Below are 21,399 nucleotides of genomic sequence, written 5' to 3'. Positions count from 1 at the left end.
GGCCACCTCAACAGCACCAAGGAAAGATTCAACTACTGGCTCACCCGGTGCCCACATGACTGTTGAATGTGCTTTTGGTAGATTGAAGGGATGCAGATTGGATCTCACTTGATTGGATCTCAGCAAGAAAAACACCCCAATGGTTATAGCTGCATGTTCTGACCTACGTAATATCGGTGAGGTGAAGAGAAAGAGGCTGCCACCAATGCTGTGCAGTTGAGGGAGACTTTAAGAGAGCATGTCAAGAGAAAGCCATAACACAGCTTTCATGAAATAGTGTCTGTCGTGTGATGTATTGGTTTGGTCCAAGCCTGCCGCTATGAATTCTGGAATGCTTGCTATACATTGCATCTTTGCCCCCCATTATGTGTTCTGCAGTGCCTGGTGTGAACTAATAAAGATACTGAGACTTTCCAAAAACTGTGTGGAAAATAGCAGTTAACCAAATTAAAGTGAAAACAAAAACATTCAAGGCTAATTTTTTTTTTTAAACCAGCACTGTTAAGAGGGGGAAACACAATTTACAAACCAAGTGAAAATGGAAGTAAACAATAAGCATTTATGTCCACGTATGTAAACAGTAGTTCAATGTAGTCCGTTGTGACTACTAGTTTTCTCAGGCCGGTATACGTGTAGCTTTGTTGTACCCTGGTTGGAGTGGTAGGTGTACGGATGTACACTGTGGTGCCATGTGGTATGTTGGGAGTTGTAGGGGGAAGGGACCATGCAGTTCTCCAAAGACTGCAAAGGCTGCTGGGTCTGGAATCTCTGGGCCTGTCGGTCAACCATGCTCTGCAACATTTGTGTTTGTTGCCTGAGCAACCCCATTATGTCCTGGTATGTTTCCTGATGCACCTCTTGGTTCTTTTGCCTCTTCTGCACAAACCACTCTCTCCATTATCAGTCTGTCTTTCTCCTTGTTCACATTCTGAAGGGCACTGCCAAGCCCTTTGATCATGGTCCAAGGCAACTGTGGCCGGGAGGATGGATCTTCCATAATCTATACTCCTTAGTCTTCTTCCTTCTCCTCCTGATCAGGGTCAGATGTTCATTGGGGGGGGGACCCGTCGAGGTCACACCAGAAGCTGCTGATAAAACCAGACAGATACACCATTAGATTTATAGTCACAATGGAAAAGAAAAGTCAAGTCTCAAAACTGCCTTATGTCATTCCCATAAAAACTTTTAATAAGAAATGCTTTATTGGCACTGTGGCTTTGGAGTGCCTCGCTACAGCACCACTCTCTATCTCAAACCACGGTGAGTATGGAGGAGTCAGAACAGGGGGTGTTCTGTTGCATGTTGCTATGAAATTTAGTGTTACACCCCCTCTATCCCCTCTGGTGCATGTATAGGAAAATGGCAAGAAATATATTGGCACTAGTTTAATAGCAAAAGGGGAGGGTAAAAAGAGAGAAGATAGGAGCACTCACTTAGCACGAAAGCAAGATGTTAAGAACAGTATTCATAAAGGATCCAAAAGAAATGAAAAGAAAAGGAGTACTTGTGGCACCTTAGAGACTAACAAATTTATTAGAGCATAAGCTTTCGTGAGCTACAGCTCACTTCATCGGATGCATTTGGTGGAAAAAAAGCTTATGCTCTAATAAATTTGTTAGTTGCTAAGGTGCCACAAGTCCTCCTTTTCTTTTTGCGAATACAGACTAACACGGCTGCTACTATGAAAAAAGACATGAAGAGAATAAATTATTGAATTTCTTTACACAGATGCTAAGAGCCTGGGTAACAAAAAAGAGGAACTGGAATTGCTCGTTTATGAGCATAAATTCAGTCTAGCTGCTCCTACTGAAACCTAATGGGGTGATTTGCACAACTGGAATGTTAAAATCAATAGCTATAACCTATTTAGGAAGGATTGAGTAGGCAAAAGGAGAGTGGGAGTGGCACTCTATGTCCAAAATGGCATTACTTCTTTCTGAGTCATTGATAACTTGGGAGAAAATTATCTTGAATGCTTACAAATCAATGTCCTAACAGACAAAACCACAAGATGGGGTATTGGTTGGTGTCTGCTACAGACCACCAAATCACACTAGGGAACAGGATGGCTTTCTCCTTACATACTTATAATTTCTAGGAAAAACAGCTGCATCATCCTGGGGGACTTCAATCTGAGTGACATATGCAGAAGGTCTCATGCTGCCAATACTAAAACACCCTTAGAATTTCTAACCATTATAGTTGTCAATTTCCTAACGAAGCATTACAGCCAATGCAGAGGAATTTTTTGAGACTTTGTCCTAATAGATAAATAAGAACTGATCACAGAACTAAAAATTAATGGCAGAAGTACAGGTAGCAGCTAGTGATGAACAAACATAAAAAAGGTCTCATTTAAACAACACATTGTGCTTATACACAAATGCTAGAAGTCTACATACTAAGATGGGTGAACTACAGTGCCTGACGTTGAATGGGGATATTGATATAACAGGCATCACAGAAACTTGGTGGAATGAAGGTAATCAATGGGACATGGTAATACCAAGTTACAAAACATATAGGAATGACAGAGTAAGTCATGCTGGTGGGAGAATAACATTATATATCAAAAAAAGCATCGAGCCAAATAAAGTAAAAATCTTAAATGAATCAAACCGTACCACAGAAACTCTGGATAGAAATTCCATGTTTGAACAAGAATATAGCAGTACAAATATACTACTGATCAGGATGGTGACGGTGATTGTGAAATGCTCAGAGAGATTAGAGATTTCAGAGTAGCAGCCGTGTTAGTCTGTATTCGCAAAAAGAAAAGGAGTACTTGTGGCACCTTAGAGACCAACAAATTTATTAGAGCATAAGCTTTCGTGAGCTACAGCTCACTCCATAACAGCAACTATAATGTAATTAAATCTAACATCCTTGTGGGAGGAAAATGCTAAAGAATCCCACCATGGTAGCATTTCACTTCAAAAAGGGGAACTACACAAAAACAAGAAACCTAGTTACACTGACATTAAAAGGAACCGTTGCAAGGGTGCAATGTGTGCTGACTACATGGAGACTATTTAAAAACACCGTAACAGAGGCTGAAACTAAATGTATACCACAAATAAAAAACACAGTAAGATCAAAAAAAATTCCAGCATGGTTAAACAACAGAGTAAAACAGGTGGTAAGAGGCAAAAAGACATCCTTTAAAAATTGGAAATCAAATCTTAGTAAAGAAAACCGAAAAGCATAAATTCTAGCAAGTTAAGCAAAAAAGCCTAATAAGGCAGGCCAAGAAAGAATTTGAAGAACTAGCTAAGAACACAAAAACTATCATCAAAATAAATAAATAAACAAAATAAATAAATAAATAAAATAGATCAGAAACAGGAAGACTGCCAAAGAGGTAGTGAGGTAACCGGAATACTGAGGTGCTATAGGAGCACTCAAGGAAGACAAGGCTATTGTGGAGAAGCTAACTGAATTCTTTGCATTAGTATTCAGTGCAGAGGATGTGCGGGAGATCCCCACAGTTGAGTCATTCATTTTAGGTAACGAATCTGAGGAACTGTCCTAGATTGAGGTGTCGTTAGATGAGGTTTTGGAACAAATTGATAAACTGAACAGTAATAAGTCACCAGGACCAGATGGTATTCACTCAGAAATGACACTGCAGAACTACTAAGTGAGCCGTAGCTCACGAAAGCTTATGCTCAAATACATTTGTTAGTCTCTAAGGTGCCACAAGTACTCCTTTTCTTTTTGTGAATACAGACTAACACGGCTGCTACTCTGTAACTCTGGTATGTAATCTATCATTTAAATCAGCCTCTGTACAGATGACTGGATGGTAGCTAATGTAACACCTATTTTTAAAAAAGCTCCCGAAGCGATCCTGGCAATTAGCGGCTGGTAAGCCTAACTTCAGTACCAGGCAAACTGGTTGTAACTAAAGTAAAGAACAGAATCATCAGATGCATAGATAAACATGATATGTTGGGGACAAGTCAACAGGGCTTTTGTAAAGGGAAATCATGCCACACCAATCTATTAGAATTGTTTGAGGGACACGGTGTACTTGGACTTTCAGAAAGCCTTTGACAAGGTGCCTCACCAAAGGGTCTTAAGCAAAGTAACCTGTCATGGAATAAGAGGGAAAGTCTTCTCATGATAACTAGTTAAAAGATAGGAAACAAAGGGTAGGAATAAGTGGCCATTTTTCACAATGGAGAGAGGTAAATAGCTGGGTCCCCCAAAGACAGTGGTCGGCAAGCTGCGGCCCATCAAAGTAATCTGATTGTGGGCCGCAAGACAATGTAATTGTAAGTGGGGAATCATTATCAAGCTGATATGTTTCCAGCAGTGTTTCTTGGCCCTATGTTATTTAACATTTTTATCAATGACCTGGAAGAAAACATAAAATCATCCCTGATAAAGTTTGCAAATGACACAAAAATTGGAGAATGGTAAATAATGAAGAAGACAGTCACTGATTCAAAATGATCTGGATTGCTTGGTAAAGTGGGCAAGCAAACAATATGTGCTTAATATGGCTAAATATAAAGGTATACATCTATGAATAAATATTATAGACCATGCTTATAGGATGGGGGCCTCTATCTGGGGAAGCAGTGCCCCTGAAAAAGATCGGAGCGTGGTGGATAATCAGCTGAACATGGCTCCCATTGTGACTCTGTGGCCAAAAGAGCTAATGTGATCTTGTCATGTATAAATAGGGAAATCTCAAGTAGGAGTAGAGAAGTTATTTTACCTCTATATTTGGCACTGGTGTGACTGCTGCTGGAATACTATGTTCAGTTCTGGTGCCCATAATTCAAGAAGGAAGTCAGACTAGAAAATGACAATGGTCCCTTTTGGCCATGGAATCTATGAATTTTCACAGAAAGGGGTTATTTTGGCCGATATCCCACTCCTCCAGGTCACAAAGACACAGAGATCCCGGCTGCAGCTGGCGTCCCAAAGCTGCCCAGACATGTGTGCTGCCAGCCTGTTTACTTCAATGGGGCAAGCTGAATTCATCACAGTGTGGCATGGGAAAGTTTCCTGTCTCAGGGGAAGAAATTAAGCTGCCACCCCTAGAAATCTTTGGGAGAGGATGGCAGAGTATCTCCATGAAAGTTTCATCAAGATTTCTCAAGTGGATAGAAGAGACATCCTATTCTGATAAACAGAGTACTCTGCATGGCCCACCATCTAGCCTAACAAGCCAAAGAATTGAAAAGCTGATGTGTCACCAACTCTACCTCTGTTAGTTCTGCCCCTACTTGAGCACGGAACACTATTCTGATATGGACTGTGTAACTGAAATACCATAAAACCCTTCTTAGAATTTATTCCCTAACATAATATTAGTAAAGCAACAAAAAGTCAATACTTTTGTCAAACACAGGAGGGAAGCAAGGAGGGTGATAAGGTTTTAGAGAAAGAAAAAGCAAAAACACAAAAATAAAAAAAAATATCACAAGGAATAATGCATGTACACACTTACCCAAGCTCCCTTCACCTTCTCCTCAGAGGCCTCATCTGTGCTTGCCTGGCAGAACTGGCTAGACTCCTGCAGAGTTTCAAACAGTTCCTGGAACATGACATGGTTTGAGTCCCACACCGCGTTTCCTCTCTCCTCCTCCTCCATGCTGTTATGGCAGGAGCATCTATCTCGGGCGCCTCCAAGGTATCCAAACTTGTCTGCGGGGTGCTGGTTGGGTCTCTACCAAGTATGGCAAGGAGTTTGTTGTAAAAGTGGCAGGTCTGTGGGGCAGCAGCAGATTTCTTGTTGCCCTCCTTCACTTTGTGGTATGTCTGGCACAGTTCCTTCACTTTCATGTGGCACTGCTGTTGATTTCTGTAATACTCCTTTGCCGCTGGGCCGCTGTTCCCATTGACCGGGAACGGCAAACTGCGGCCACTGGGAGCTGTGGGGGGGTCATGCTTAGGGACAGTCAACGTCAGCTAAATGTCTCGCGGCCCGCAATTAGATTACCCTGATGGGCCGCAGGTTGCCCACCACTGGGCCAGACGCTGATGAACTAATGACAGCAATTAACCCATCTGCTGGGAACGGTTAAAGGACAGAAAGGAAGTGAAAGGGGAAGATCTCACGATGGTGAAGTCTTGCCTCTCCATCCCCAGAGAATGGACTAATGGGGAAGTTTACATCCAATTGAATGTTGCTGCACAAGAGACTTTTCTGGTGAAGTGGTAGAGGAGATCCAATACATAACACATTGGTGCTTATAAACTCTGAAGTGTCCAAACTGTTTGTGGTGATCCAAAAGGGCAAGAAGGGGACCTGGTACAGTGCCCCTAACAAAATACAATAAAGTAACCAACCAGATACGACCTATCCCCAGTGGCTTTTACAGATGGACCTGTCACCAGGCCAGACAAAGATATAGAGGAAAGAAAAAAACACTAATATCTTTATTTTTATTTTATTTTAATTTTATTTTTTAATAAACAGAGGGTTTATAATTTGAGCTATGTAGTAAACATAGTGAAATTGGTATTTTTTCTCTTTTTATATTTTGGCACTACCTCAACCTAGAAAAGTAAGTGTATCAATATATTGGAATGTTTTCCTACAAAGAAAGCACCATACAAATAAACAATTTCCCCTAATTATTGCTTCTGAATTAATTTAACAATTCGAAGTCACTGAAAAAGATATATTTTATTAAACATTACACAGTGCAGGTGTAAGTTCTGTCACATACCTTTATCATTTACTAGATAAACATTTTTAACCTACTACTCATTCATCAAATACAATATCATGTATCTGGCAACCTAGCATTATAAGCAGTAGACTAATCTTAGAAAACAAACTACATGTGTAAATGATACAGGAGAACTTTAGAATCTTAAGGCTTGTCTACACACCAGAGGGATGTAAATTTTAACCCGCACTAGCATGTTGTGCACTAACTGATATCTGTGGACCCTGCTGGCATGCACTAAAAGCTCCCTAGCACATGTTAATGTAGTCCCGTTTCAAACAGTACTATATTAATGCGTTCTAGGGAACTTTTAGTGCATTCTAGCAGGGTCAACATGGGCCAGTCAATGTGTGACATGCAAGTGCAGACTAAAATTTTCACCCCTCTGGTGCAAACTAAAGCACCATGTAGACAAGCCCTAAGTGGTATATAACCTGATTTCATGTCTGTAATGAATGAATCAACTATCCTAAACCCAACAGCCTTTTACCCTACAATAACTTTTACTAAAAACTGGTTGATTCTGTTCTTAAAGAAACACTACTTGGCCGCAATACTCCAGTGTACTGCGGCAGCTTTGCATTGCTCTTGCAGCACAGAGAAGCCCTAAAGCTGATATACCCAGACACAGGATTCTTTGGTAACACAGAGGAATCTTCAAGTGGAATGAAGCTAACATAGCAGAGCTCCTATGCTACCTCCTTCCCTGCTTGCTGACATAAGGGGTATGGCTGCGATATCCTTGCACCCAGCTGATCGCAGGAGGGCCCTAGCAGCCGGCACAGTTTAAAACAGCCTTTAAGCTTCTCTAATTAATGATGAGCACTGGCTGTTTCCCTCCCCTCTGCATTCCCAGAGGTGGATCAATGTTGTTGTAATGCAGGTGGTACTGGCCATGCTCCCTTCTCCAGCTTCCCGCCAGATAATTTAATTATAAAGCTGTGTAAAAACTGTTAGAACTTGATAGTAACAATTAACTGAATACCAACCAGTGACCTAGGATAATGGGCCCACAAATGGTAGTCATAAAACATTAATTATTGTCCCTTGGCTACTGAAGACATAGCAAGAGGTGGGGGCAACTGCTGGAGATGCTGTTAGGCATCTTACTAGGCAAGAATTTCCCATTCTGCGGCCCACTATCTCCTACATTGAGATGTAGCAAAGTAGTGAGCAGTGAAAATAAGTAGGGAGGGATAAAGAAACAGATTGTTTACTTTCAAAGGGAGAGGTCTTCCAGGTAGTACATCCAGTCCTAGATATTTGGCTAGTTTTACAACAACTTATATAAAAAGCACTTGTATGAAATTTTAGTTTATAATGACTTCACAACTCCAAAATGAATTGAAATAGAACAGTTAAAGGAAATGGTCAGGAATAAAGCAAACCACCTCTAGCTGCTGTTATACAGTATATAGAAGCAAAATATATAGAGCAGTATATAAAGACAAAAATTCTAATGGCAAACTGGAGAAGGGGTCATGGACAGTTCAGGCTGTGCTGCAATGTGGCACCACCTCCAGAACTGCAGAGAGAACAGCTCAGCCATCTCAGAAATAAAATAAACTTCAATAACTCACTTAATGGATAAGAGAGAGACATGTATACCCAGTTGAGTACATTTATTAAAATATCCCTGCAGTTAAAAGACTGTCAAGCAATTCAGTTCATAGCTTGTAAAAATAATTATTTTGGTTCTTTTAGAAGACGCAGTTTTTGTCATCATTTCCATACTTGCTTTCAAAATGTCAAAACTATTAAAAATTCAGTGGTGACTGAAACTGGCTGCACATTATATTACCTTGCAGGTAGGATACAGTAAGCCAACAAAATATATAGCCATGCAGGAAGCCTTCTGTGATAAAAACTGACTCGGTTCAGGAATTACAATGCTAATGTACAAGGTCTACATGACAGGACAAATGATGATTAATTCAAACTGAGTATGGACTATGAAATGTATTTATGCAAAGTGATGAGAGAATAAGATGGAGACCTCCATTTGAGAAGTGCCTAGTCTAGGGTATGTCTACACTATGGCAACTATACCCACATATCTACAGTCCCATAGCTATGCTGGCATAACCTCATAGTGCAGATGGGGGTTTTTCCATTAGTGTAAGATCATCATCTCCCTGAACAACAGTAGCTAGGTCAATGGAAGGATTCTTCCTTCAACTTAGCTGTGTCTACACTGGGGGTTAAGTCAACAGTGATGGCACTCAGGAATGTGGATATTTTCACACCCCTGACTGATGTAGTTGTAGTCAACCTAAATTTTAAGTGTAGATAAGGCTGTAGTTGAGAAACCCCCAGTCCTGCAACTAACTCAATGTAGGTACAAGCAATGTGACCAGTTAGGTATTGCAGCCATAAGTGCATTCGGACAGAATTTCAGTAATGTCAATAATACATTTAATCAGAGGTAGAAATAGAAACATGGTTTCCAATATGTAGATATAATTAGTTTATTTAAGATTTTATGCCATACGCTTACAACAGCAAAATAAAAGCATACTGTTCACAGTTTGAGTTAGGATCTAGCAACGTTAGACCTTCTATATTATAAAGAAAAGAGTCAAAGGAAGAGTCCTCACCTGTAACTATGCCATAGTTAGGAGGTTCAATAATGGCTCCATAGAACTGAATGATGTTTTTGTGACTGAGCACACTGAGTATTTCTGCCTGTTCAAAAACCAAAAGAAAAAGTTTGACAGTTAATAATAAAATGTATTTACTGCAATAATATACATTAAACTCTATGCACAAACCACACATCATACATGAATCAAAAAAATAATGTCCACTTGGGGTATTCTCCTTAGAAAACCTACCTGTTTCAAAACACTGAGAGAATTTAGAAAATGCAGAGTTCTCAGCACTTCTGAAAATCAGGCCACTTTTTAAAGTGCCTAAATAAGGATTTCAGAGACTAGCTTTTTTTAAAATCTTGGTCAAAAAAGATGGGGGGGGGGGGCAGGGCTTGGTTTTTGTTTTATAATGGTGTGTTTAATATTTGGGCCTCTCAATATTTGCAGCTCTATAGTATATTCCAATAAAAAAATACTACTACTACTACTACTACTACTGTTTCTTTTAAAAAATAGTCAGTGATTTAAAAAAAAAAGTTATTGTTTTACACACACACAAGAAATGGAGGGTTATAGAAGGCAAACACAGCCATATACTATTATATATTATCCCTCACAAAAATGCCTTCCTTGAAATATTGCATTAACCTCTGAGCTTCTACTAGCTAGATCAGCCTCAAGCACTGGAAGGAAACAAAGTCATGGTCAGTAAAGCAGTCATCCCCACTGAGTACAAATACATAAAAAAAATATAAGGGATGTGGGCTAGCTTTATTACAGCAGCTACAACCATCCTAACAAATATAAAGCCACTGGCAAAACAAACCTAATTTGTCTCTAGATTTTGTACTGAGTGCCATGGAATGAATATACACGTGCATAAATGTTTAGCCATATGAGTCTGTATCCTTGACTCTCTTCAAGGGTTCTACCTGGGGGAGTCAGGCTCTTGAGGCAGGAAGAATGTACTCAACTGGGTATACATGTCTCTCTCTTTTATTGGTCCAATAAAAAGATTACCTCATCTACCTTGTCTCTCTACAATGAAGAAAGGCAGCTTGTCAACCCTCCAAAACTATGCAAGGCCTGAATCTAAAAAAGTCCAAGTGATTCTATATGAACATTACCATTACCAATCATCACCACTTATTATTCCAGCTGGCTGTGTGGTGGGGAGAAGGGAGCTGGAGAGGTAGCACTGGAGTATACATAGAGAATACATCTTTACCCTACCCTCTATCTGAGTATGCTGCTTCAGATCAAATTTGGAAATAAATACTGATTCTCGTTAGACCCATCAGGCCAACCAGCAGCCAACCAACTTTGCTGTTAATAAATCAGTTAAATTGCACAGCATGAGGCACCTTCACTCTATGCAAAATTGCAGGATTAGAAATGTTTAGCTACTCCAGCAATCTGATTAGCAGAACATCCCTAAGTGTTTTCTAATATTTATTAATGTATTGTGCAATAGAGTTTGATTATTTACATTCCTGTAAATAAATGTTTGCTGCGCTTATAATGGAAATCTTCAGAATCATTTAGAACAATTTAAAGCAGACTTGACAATGATTTAGTCCCAAAGTCTTAAGGGCTTTGAACTCCAACAAATTCCTGGGAGAGTTTAAATCTTAGCTGTTCCCATGATGTTCTCTACACTGTAAGAATGGCCAACTGGGATAACAGTGTTAATGTTTCATTTAAAACTATTCTATTTACTGATTACCAAGACTAAATTAAACACAAAATGCTGATAAAGGTTTAGGGTTAAAAGTATTATTTGTTGAGTGCTGAAAGAATGGCTGGACCTTAAACAGAGAAAACACATTCCCAAGGACAAAATATTAAGGAGCTTAATATCTAAAATTACCACACAAACACAAAGTACTAGGGGAGACTAAAAGATGGATCATAAAATTGTGTAGAGTTCGGGGCAGTCACTGGTTTGCTTTAAATGTATCAGTTCTTTGTTTAATGACATATCGGATCAAAACAAACCTGGTAATATTTAAATAAAAAAGTGTACAAAAAAAGTTAACAAAAATAGCCTCACCTCTGTAGTCAATGCTAGAGCTCCCACAGATTTCAATGGAAGCAGAAACTGGCCCTTACTGGCTATTATTTTAATAACATTCTTTCTAAAGCTAAACTGAATATGATGCTTAATAAACTATTTATATTTCCTGCTCATTCTCAAATGTGCATAAGTTAGTTCTCTTAAGACTACAGTCATGCTATATTTCAAGTCTTAGAATTTACATTCTATTACTTATCATGAGGTTCCCCCTTCCCCATCCCTCTACAATATGCAGTAAATGGAGGGATTTTTTAAAATCGTCTGGAATTAAAAAACTCTTTAAAATAACCACAACAATGATAGGTAGTGATCAAACAGTTTAGCAGCTAACATGAAAATCAAAAGCCGAATATAAACCCCACTGGTTTTTTAGACCCTGCCAGGAAACCATTTGTGCATTTTCTCATAAAGTTTTATAAGGAAGGGGTCAGTAGTTTTCAATGCCCCGGAGACCCCAAGGAGAACCTGAAAAGCTGTTAGTCAGCAGAAGCCAATTATTGTCCACTTAAGGACACGTTTGTTAAACCCATTAAGCCTTCTTTCACATTAGCAAAGGAGGATGAAAAACACATGATGCACAGAGTAGTCAAAAGACTTTGAGATGTAAGGAACATTCAATGAGAACTTTTAAACAGTAAATAAGCAGTTATATTCTGCTCTGATGAGGACTGTGCTCTCTCCAATACACATCTCGTGGTTGACTTCAAATTGCATATAAATTATGAAAGCCCTGCTTGCATATTGACTTAAAGCTGGAGGGGGAGGAAGTTGACTTGGTTTATATTCCATTTAGGGAATTACCTGTCCCAATTTAACTTTCCACAGCCCATCTGAAAGAAGTAAAAATTTTAAAACAAAGAAATTATTTAGTTTCTAGTATACAAGATTCACATATTCAGTATTATGCTAGCACTGATTCACCAGCCACACAAAGAAAATAAAAGTTAAATTGCACTATTGAAGTCACATTGTTAGTACTTTTGTTTTAAAAAAAAAAATCTTACTCTCTTGGGTACTTATACAAAGACATACAAAAAACATCATTTAAAAAGTTAAGGTTGGAAGCATGTTTCAGTGGTGTCCAGCTCACACCCAAAACCAGTATCAGGTTGTTGTTTTTTTATTGAAATTCGACACCTTTTTAAAAATCCCCAATGGCTACAATGTGTAAAAATGGAAAATGATGGGATCCAGCCCAGTTCCCACTTCTGTGTAATGGAAGATTATATATTATTTTCCTGCTTGTTTTATACACACTACCCCCATCCACTTTTTTTTCTTTTGTAATAAAAATATGTTGGTGGTTACTTTATTTTATATATTGCATATTAATTGTTTAGTAAAAGTCTAAAAAAGAAATATAGCCCCAAAGTATCTCAGTTCTGTAATTTAGTGTAATGTGTTGCTGGAGTAGAAAAAGTGTTATAAAATGTGGTCATTATCTGTTGTTGTAGGTTTGTGCAACTGTATGTAGATCTTGGAAGTTTATATATTTAACTTGTATTAACTGTATTTTGTAGCAACATGTAGATTTTTTGTAGTATTAAATGTTTAATATGAAAGAATATTGGAAATGGATCCCTTGAATAGGAAACAGGCTTTTATAATATTCTATAATTTGTTATTTTTACCTTTGCATATAATTCTGCCGTTTTCAAGGCAACTTTAAAGCTATTGGATTATAAACAGAATCCACTGATTTTTAGAATCTGGAGGACTTCCCTGTCAGAACACCACAATTTTAAAAGACAGTTCAGCTAAAAAAAATTAGAGAAGAGAGAGACTGACACAACAGAAGTTCCTGGGAGATTTTTTCCTAAAGATACTATGATATAATCAATAAGAGATAATACACAGCTAACTTGGGCCTTAATCTTGCAACTGGCACCACAATGGGAGATCCAAGAAACCATGCAGAGTCCCAATCAATTCCCAGCATTGCACACATTACATGCAAAGGTCAAAATAAACTTGGGAGAATCAACTGCAGAATCAGGGCCTTTGTCTTCATTATATTGTGGGCAACAATCTCCTGCAATGAGGGAAGAAAAGATTGCTGACAAAACCTACAGAATCTAGGATAACTCTCAGTAAGGGCACTTTATGCATAAAATTATCACTACAACAGGCTCAAAAAAGTTTGAAAACTACTTTTTCAGATACAAATACACTGCCATCTGTTAAAACATGGCACTGACATTAAGGATAAACACCTCCTTTCCCATGGATTTCAATAAGAAACCCACTGAAGCCCAGACAAATCACATAGGAGCATTACATTATTCAGTATACAGCTGGAACCATATCTAAATTTTATACTAGCACTCATGACAGACTGAAATCTGCCGGGAACATTTGGTTTTTGTTATGGTTACTGATTTTCTGTTTGTTTACATCAGCAAAATCATTTAAAAGAGAAAGATACCGTATAGTTGTAAGGAAACAGATGTAAGATTTCAGAAATTAGTCACGTTCTGTGAACTGTATTTGAAAATACAAACTTTAGTATCTGGGATCAGTTAAAAATGAAAACTGTCAAAACGCACAGCAACACAGGATAACTGTGGGACGGGTAAAATAGTTCTCTAAGCATCAGTTTGAAATACCCAGACTCCTAGAAAACAGTATCTTTACCCAACAGGGTCACTCTGGTTTGCTGTTAACTAAACATGCTGATAAGCATGTTAACCCAGATCTCGAATTCTCCAGAAGAACAGAGAAATAGTGAAATGCTAAAAATTTCTGCCCATTCTCCAAAAGCAGGTGAAATGGCTACTGACCTGCTCAGGATACTGCTGTACTTGAGCAAAAGCAAGAATGTCAGAGGAGATCATTTTAGAGATCAAAGTCACTACAAATCTTATGTGAACAACTTTGCTAGGGACAACAGCACAAATACAACAAGCAGAACACATCTCCTCCCTAGAGGACTCTCTTCAAGCATCCCAGCACTTGGAAAAGACAATCATTTAAATCCAGGCTGAAAAAAAGAAAAAGCGGAGACCTGGGGGTTCAGACTCAATGCAACAACCTAATGATCATCAGCATCCTGGAGGAGATGGGCATTTCCAGAGGCTGCTGCTAGACTTATTATGTTAAAGATAACAGTGTTGGATACTTCACACTTTTTTAGAAGTTTTATATCCTGTTTCAATTAAGATAAAAATGTCTGAACAACTGAAGAGTTCCGAATCTGTTAGAGAAGCAGAGAACTTTCTTGGAGATATTCAACTAGACTCTTCACTGAACAATTAGCATAGATTCTCCAACAGAGGTAATGAAGAATGGACTGTGCTCCACTTTTCCAATGAAGTTATCTTTCAGCTAAGTATTTTCTCAAACTCAGTCACGAAAACTGTAATTTTCCCTAGGGAAAAATTGCCAAGCTGGCCATCTGGAACATAAGAATCCAGCCTACTACATCATTCTGCCCTACACAGAGCTTTTTTCCAACCATAGAGGGCAATCTGCAATCCTATCCCCTTCCAGACAAAAGTGGATAGCTAGAGCGACAGCCCTATCCATATCTGCATGGCTGAAGGCTTGTTGTGGGAAGTGCTCTAGGCTAGGTCTCAACAGCTGGAATCCTCTACAAAGGACTTGAAAAGTCCTATACAAATGACAGCAAGAACTCAAAATTATTTGGTCTTTATCTCATTTTCAGAACAGTTAATATATTGGCTTGTTTAAGGTTGAAAATATTAATTTTATGTAGAAACATGGCTGATAAATAATAAACCTACTGGGTAGAGATGTTCAAAAAATGACAGAAATTTTTTAAAATGTTGAAATTGTTTCCACTTTTTCATAATTTTAAATGGAAATTGTATCAACTTTTCTATAATGATTTTGAAAATTATTTCAATTAATAATGATTTAAAAGTTTCCATTAAAATATTGATGAGCATCAGGAAATTTCATAACGTGAAAATTGATAATTTTTCATGAAATCAAGCTTTCAAAAAAGAAAGGAAAGAAAACACCATTTTTTGGATGAAGAACCTTTGCACACAAAAATTGACCAGCTCTGCTCTGCATTGTGTGTTTGACATCTGGTTTTCCTCTAATCTTCCTACTTCTGTGCTGAATTCTCTATACAGAATCCCTCTCAGCTTCTAGACCTCTCTTTCTATCTATCTGCTTTCTGACAACAGAGACATATTAATGATTATTTGGAAATGTGATTTAATGTTTCACTGGTTATCTTAAAATTCCTTAAAATAAAAAGGTTTACTTTTTAAAAATTCTGTTGATTAAAAGAAACCCCCAAACTCTAAATCAAAACAAGAATCCAAGATAGCCGCCACAAATGAAAGTGTATAATACAGCAGTAGCTTCATGTCCGCTAGGAAATGGAAACTTAGAAATGCCCACATTAACATGTTGTTAATTCAGGGACTGATCCTGGCCCCAGTGAAGTTAATGGCAAAGTACTAATTGTCTTTAACAATAGTAGACTGTTAAGAAGCAGTGGACATACATGACCCTCATCACCACCACCACCACACCTCCTCAAAATGGTTTAAAAGACATGTGTGAATGATGGGTGGAAAAAACAGCTGGATATTGAAATATTTACTGTAGTTGTGTATGTGAAAAACTGTACAGTTCAAAACCACAAAAAAGAAAAGGAGTACTTGTGGCACTTTAGAGACTAACAAATTTATTTGAGCATAAGCTTTCGTGAGCTGTCATGAGCTCAAATAAATTTGTTAGTCTCTAAGGTGCCACAAGTACTCCTTTTCTTTTTTGCGAATACAGACTAACACGGCTGCTACTCTGAAACCTATTATTTTTCAAAACCACAGTATGTTTTGGGATGAATACATTAAGAATCTAGAAACATCATTATAACCATATGAAACCTTGTTTACTTCTATTTCTGTATTTTCTATTACTGTACTGCCAATTCCACTGAGCTGCATCCCACCAAAACAACACTTTCAACTTTTATTAGGTGGAAAAAGAAATACAAACAAATGTCAGACACAAATATGAAATGGGAACCATGCACACATCTAATAGGAAATTAGAAGAAGTTATATACACTATAAAAAATGACATGCAAGAACCGTGAGGAAATCATAGCTCTTTGCATTTTGAGCTTAAAAATAGCATTTTTCCCACCAGTCCCCAACTTCTTTTTGTACCATCTTTATAGATGATCTTTGTATACATTTGAAAGATGAAGAAAGAAAGGAGGCTGGAACTTTGTATTACACTAGCACTTAGAAACCTCCAAATCAGTGACCCATTGTGCTAGACACAGTACAGACAAAAACACACATATCAGATAGGATACAGGAACAGGCTGCTGCTCATGGAAATCACATTCTGAATCGGACTGCTGTATAAAGTATTTTGAAGTCTAGGCGGTTAATAACTCTGTTCTGGTACAGTCAGATATTTCTCAGGAGAAGAAGTTCTCCACCTACTTACATTGTGGATAAGAAAATTCTAATTAAAATCAAAACAACAGTTTTGTATTAAGGGGTGGGACAAATGCAACATCTTCTCTGTTTAGGTTTTGCCCTGGATTGCTCACTGAGGTTCTGGAGGTGCTTTGATCTGGAAATCACGTCCTTATTGGCTGACAAAATTTTGTGGCGGACCACAAGGTTCAGTATTTGTGGAGGTAGCTGACATCTCTCTCTCTGAGGTGGCAAACTGCCAGGATCTCTCAGACAAGATTGTCAGGTGCCTCCTAAAGAAGTCATCTCAGCAGACAGTCTCTAATGTCCCCTTTTTGAGGGAAGCTTATTGATAAGTTGTGACAATACAAATCTGACAGTACCGTTACTGCTTATAATTCGTTGATTAATTTCAGTCTGATTTCTGCCATATACAGGCCAAAGAGACAGCTTTGATCATTTTGGTCAAAGACCTCAATTTGACAATGGACTAAAGTCAAAGGCCTGATGCTGGGCCCTACTCCAGCTGCTCTGATGGCACAATCAAATTAAGTTTTAGCGACTATAGCTGGTTGAAAAATGGGATCATTTTTCATAAAAACAAATTACCATTTATTTTGCCAAAATGTGAAATTTTTAATTAAATTGAAATTGAAAAATTCAGCGAGCACAATTAGGTACCTAACTTTAGTTACCCACAAGTACAAATTTTGGTCTTGATGTTAGTTTAGATTCTGCATTGTTATAAAATTTGCATTTTATCACTACTCGCCATCAAAAAATTCATCATTTTTGACAGGCAATTTTGAGGCACACAGATCTTATGGTTATAAAAGCCTCCTCCTTCTCCTCCCTCCATTCACAAAGTGATTGTTTTAGTTAAGAAAAATGTACCTTTATTATGTACGTGTACCAAAAAAATTTAAGATTGGTAGCAGTTGTCTGAAAAGATTCTTTTTTGTTCAACGGTCTTATTGAATTCAGATTTTTGATAGTTTGGAGGAAATGGCATAGCTAGAATTATACTGAAGTTGTAGAGTTCAGAGACTAATTCTTCAGAATGCACATTTTAACAAAACAGTGTTCTTAAAAAAAAACATATCACCATTCTTCCTTTTTTATTGCAGACAGGGCTGGATTTTAACTATAAAACAATGTATAAATACAATCAAGGTGAAAAATCCTCACCTGATGGCTCAGAATCAAAAGACCCCACCATCCTTTCTCAATTTTTCCATTGCCACATCTTAAAAAAATGTGTTGCTACAGAACCCGAAGAGTGAAAGATTTAAAAATGTGGGACCGAAATTCACCCATCAAAATCAGGATTGTGGTCTAAACTTAACCAGCTGTCAAACCTAGCAATATGAATGTAAGCACACTTCTGCCTAATAAAATTTGAATCAAACACTTTGCATCTGATTCTCCATGTGAGCTTTTATGCAAACTTCTAAAGTGCAAGGAATCCTGGGGTGGAAGAGCTATTCTGAGAGCTTTCATATAGTTCATGTAATTAGGGAAACCACTTCCTTTGATTGTAAGTGTTCAAAACAGCTGAATTTCTTCTATCAAAGGAACTCTGATTTGGGTCATCTCTTTTACTTTCTCTTTTATGTTTCTCAAGATGAGAGGTCAGACTGTAGAGCACATTATTTAGAAAAAAAAGATTCCACTTTTTGTTTTAGGGATTGAACTTGGACTATTCAAAAGGTTGTCATTTGGGAATCTATCTTTCTTACCCTCCCTCTGTTTCCTTCTTTTTTGCTAAGGCTTTTCAGTGGCTCTAGTGAACATCGTCCAAAATGCCAATTTAAGAAGAGAAAACTAGAATATGATAAAGAAAAAGGATTGTAGTTTTTCTTTGTACTGTTTTGGCTGAATATGTAATTATAAGGAGCTGTATCTACAAGATCTTGGTCTTTATCATATTCTCTTCTTTTATCGTTCTAAACACTGACCAAGCAAAAAAAGAAAAATGTCTACATTTTTTAAAAGGCAAAGAAAGCTGCTAGCCTGATCTTTGAAGATGTCTATGGGCTTCTTTCTTTCCCAAAAAGTGAACTCAGGTCATTATTCGAAGGCAAAAGAACATGCTGCTTGAGCTAACAACCAACACCAATGCTATTACAGTATCAAATGTCACTTAAGTCTGATCTACCTAACTACAAAGTTAGGTCGACATTAAGTGCCAGGTTCCTTGCAACAGTGACTGCTCTGGTCACAATTTTAAACTCCACTGCCCAAGGCTCAGGAAAACCAGAAGACTCTTCCCACAGACATTCCTTTAAAATCCCCTAAATGCTTCTGAAATGCCCTTTCCTGATTGTGCAATTTGTCAGATCAGGAAGCATTGGATCTCCTGGGCCTGTGGAGAGAAGAGGCTGTGCAAGCACAGCTACAGACCAGCCACAGAAACGTGGACAACTGCAAGCAAATTGTATGGGGGATGCAGGCAAAGGGGTGCGATAGGGATCAACAGCAGAGCCACTGGAAAGTGAAGGAACTTCACCAGGGATACCTCCAGGCTAGAGACCACAACAATAGATCTGCGCCTGAGCTGCACACCTGCTGCTTTTAAAACGAACTGCATGGCACACTTGGCAGACGCCCCACCAGAACTCCACAGACCACCATGGATACCTTAGAGACAGATACTCTGCTGTGAACAGCGAGGAGGAAGAAGAGGAGTGGGGAGATGTGTCAAGGAACTCCAGCAATGCTATGAGTCAGGACCGGTTTGAGACTATCGGAGTCTAGCCAGTCCCACCAGGAAAGTGTGGATGAGCTTAAAGAAAGAGAAGGGACCGGGGATACATGTGGGAAGCATTTTTCCTTAAAATGATTCAATTTAAAGATGCCCACGCACCCCATCTATCCCCAAATGAACAAGACAGGGCTCGTATGCTGCTAATCTCTTTACTGCAGTGGTACCAGATGAACTCATTACAGAGTGGCGAGGGAAAGTGTTCTACAGCAGCAGAAGAAATAATGCAGCCATCACTAGAATCCTTCGGAAGGGGATTGAAGAGAACCAGCATGAAAGTTGCACTGAGATTTCTCAAGAGGATAAAAGGAACATCCTTATTCATATAAACAAAGTGCTCCCCATATATCCCTACCCTGCCTAACCCCACAGGGAACGAAAAACAGATGCTAACTCTGACTCCATTAGTTGTACTGCTGCCTCTTTTCCTATGAATAAAACAAAGAAGAGTGGATACCTTTGTCTTGTTAATTTGGGGATGGGATGGGGGCCATGTTGAAATTTGACCATTGTAAAGAAAAGCACATGCCACATTTATCTACAGTCCCTTCCCCTTCTCCATGCTCGTTCAACTGCAAATACATAAGAATCATGCGTTCTGTATTTGCCATGTTCATGAAAATAGTAGAGAGCTCTGTGGTATACAGGCTTCTGTCAGAGATAGAGACCAAAGAGTGTGGTGCAGGTTTGTGGGATTTTAAAAAAAAAAGCATGAAAATTATGCAATATGGATGGCATTATAGGATGGAGAAAATTTCATGCTGAGAATCTGACTCTAGCTCCCAGAGAACCCTGGACAAGTCATTACTGTTCCACAACACTTTGCAAACATGTCCCAAAAGCCATTGCACCAGATGGCGGCACATCACACACTGGGATCGCTACCCGCAGTGCACTGCACTTTACATTGACACAAGAACGCCTGGTAAGCGTGCACTGCACCAACACAAGCAGCCATTTATACACACCTGAGCAACATACCGACATATGCAACATATGTTTGCCAATGTAATTTGCATCAACCGAAGTTTGTAGTGTAGACATGGCGTTATTCTGAAAGAATTTCTCCAAGCGTGCACCCTATTAGGGCTCTTGCTGATTACTAATCTCAGGAAAGTCTCGGGAAAAAGCAATGAACCTGCTCTATTTCTATAATATTTCCATAGAGTAAGGCAAAAAAAAAAAAAAGGCAGCACAAGATTTCATTGTGTGATTTAGAAAATTATTACATAACATTGGTGTGTTTACTTACTCATGGAAGGACTAATTCATATTATGGTTCCCAGTTAGTGAAAAAAACAGAATTCTACACACAGATTTAATTTGTAAAAAGCGGTTTTGAGACCCTTATAAATGGAAGGTATATTACCTAGGGCATATCATCAATGTCCAAATGGATCAAGTTATAGCCAAGAAAAGAAAGAATGAGTTAGCTGTTCTAGGGAAAAGACCATGCTAATAATTTTGGTATCAATACCTATATAGATAGAGAAGGGGAAACCAGAAGTAGAAGCCAGTGGAAATCTGGACACAATACTTGACGCCAGGGCTTTTTACAAATTGCTGTACAGGATACTACCAACAGAACATAGAACAGGTAGCATGACTAAACGGTTTAGATTTTTACCTATCTGTCACTGAGCATTTATACCATAGTTGTCACTTTAGTATACAAATGCCTTACAAAGAGATCATTATAAACAGAGCACATAGCAGCTTAATTGGTCTAGGTGATTAAAAGGGACACAGTCCATATAAAACAAACAGAAAAATCATTTTTGTCTGATATGGTGTCAGGGTGGAATGATTTAAATCAAAGCAATTTAAATCACCGATTTTAATCAAGATTGAAATCAGCAAGCAG

At 38.4% G+C, this 21,399-nt stretch overlaps 1 protein-coding gene across 5 annotated transcripts in view; it reads right to left on the bottom strand.

Annotated features, from left to right (window-relative positions):
* MAP3K20 (mitogen-activated protein kinase kinase kinase 20) overlaps positions 1–21,399 on the bottom strand; it is a 124,724-nt gene that overhangs the window by 77,938 nt on the left and 25,387 nt on the right. For all 5 annotated transcript variants that reach the window (XM_043505300.1, XM_038422262.2, XM_038422263.2 and 2 more), the window contains exon 3: positions 9,290–9,377. In XM_043505300.1, coding sequence (XP_043361235.1) covers positions 9,290–9,377 — 88 coding nt within the window. The remainder of the gene's footprint in view (positions 1–9,289; positions 9,378–21,399) is intronic.

This window comes from Dermochelys coriacea, chromosome 11 (assembly GCF_009764565.3).
Source record: "Dermochelys coriacea isolate rDerCor1 chromosome 11, rDerCor1.pri.v4, whole genome shotgun sequence".
Taxonomy (NCBI): domain Eukaryota; kingdom Metazoa; phylum Chordata; order Testudines; family Dermochelyidae; genus Dermochelys; species Dermochelys coriacea.
Note: the sequence above shows the minus strand (reverse complement) of the source record. Positions and strands in the feature narration are given on the sequence as shown.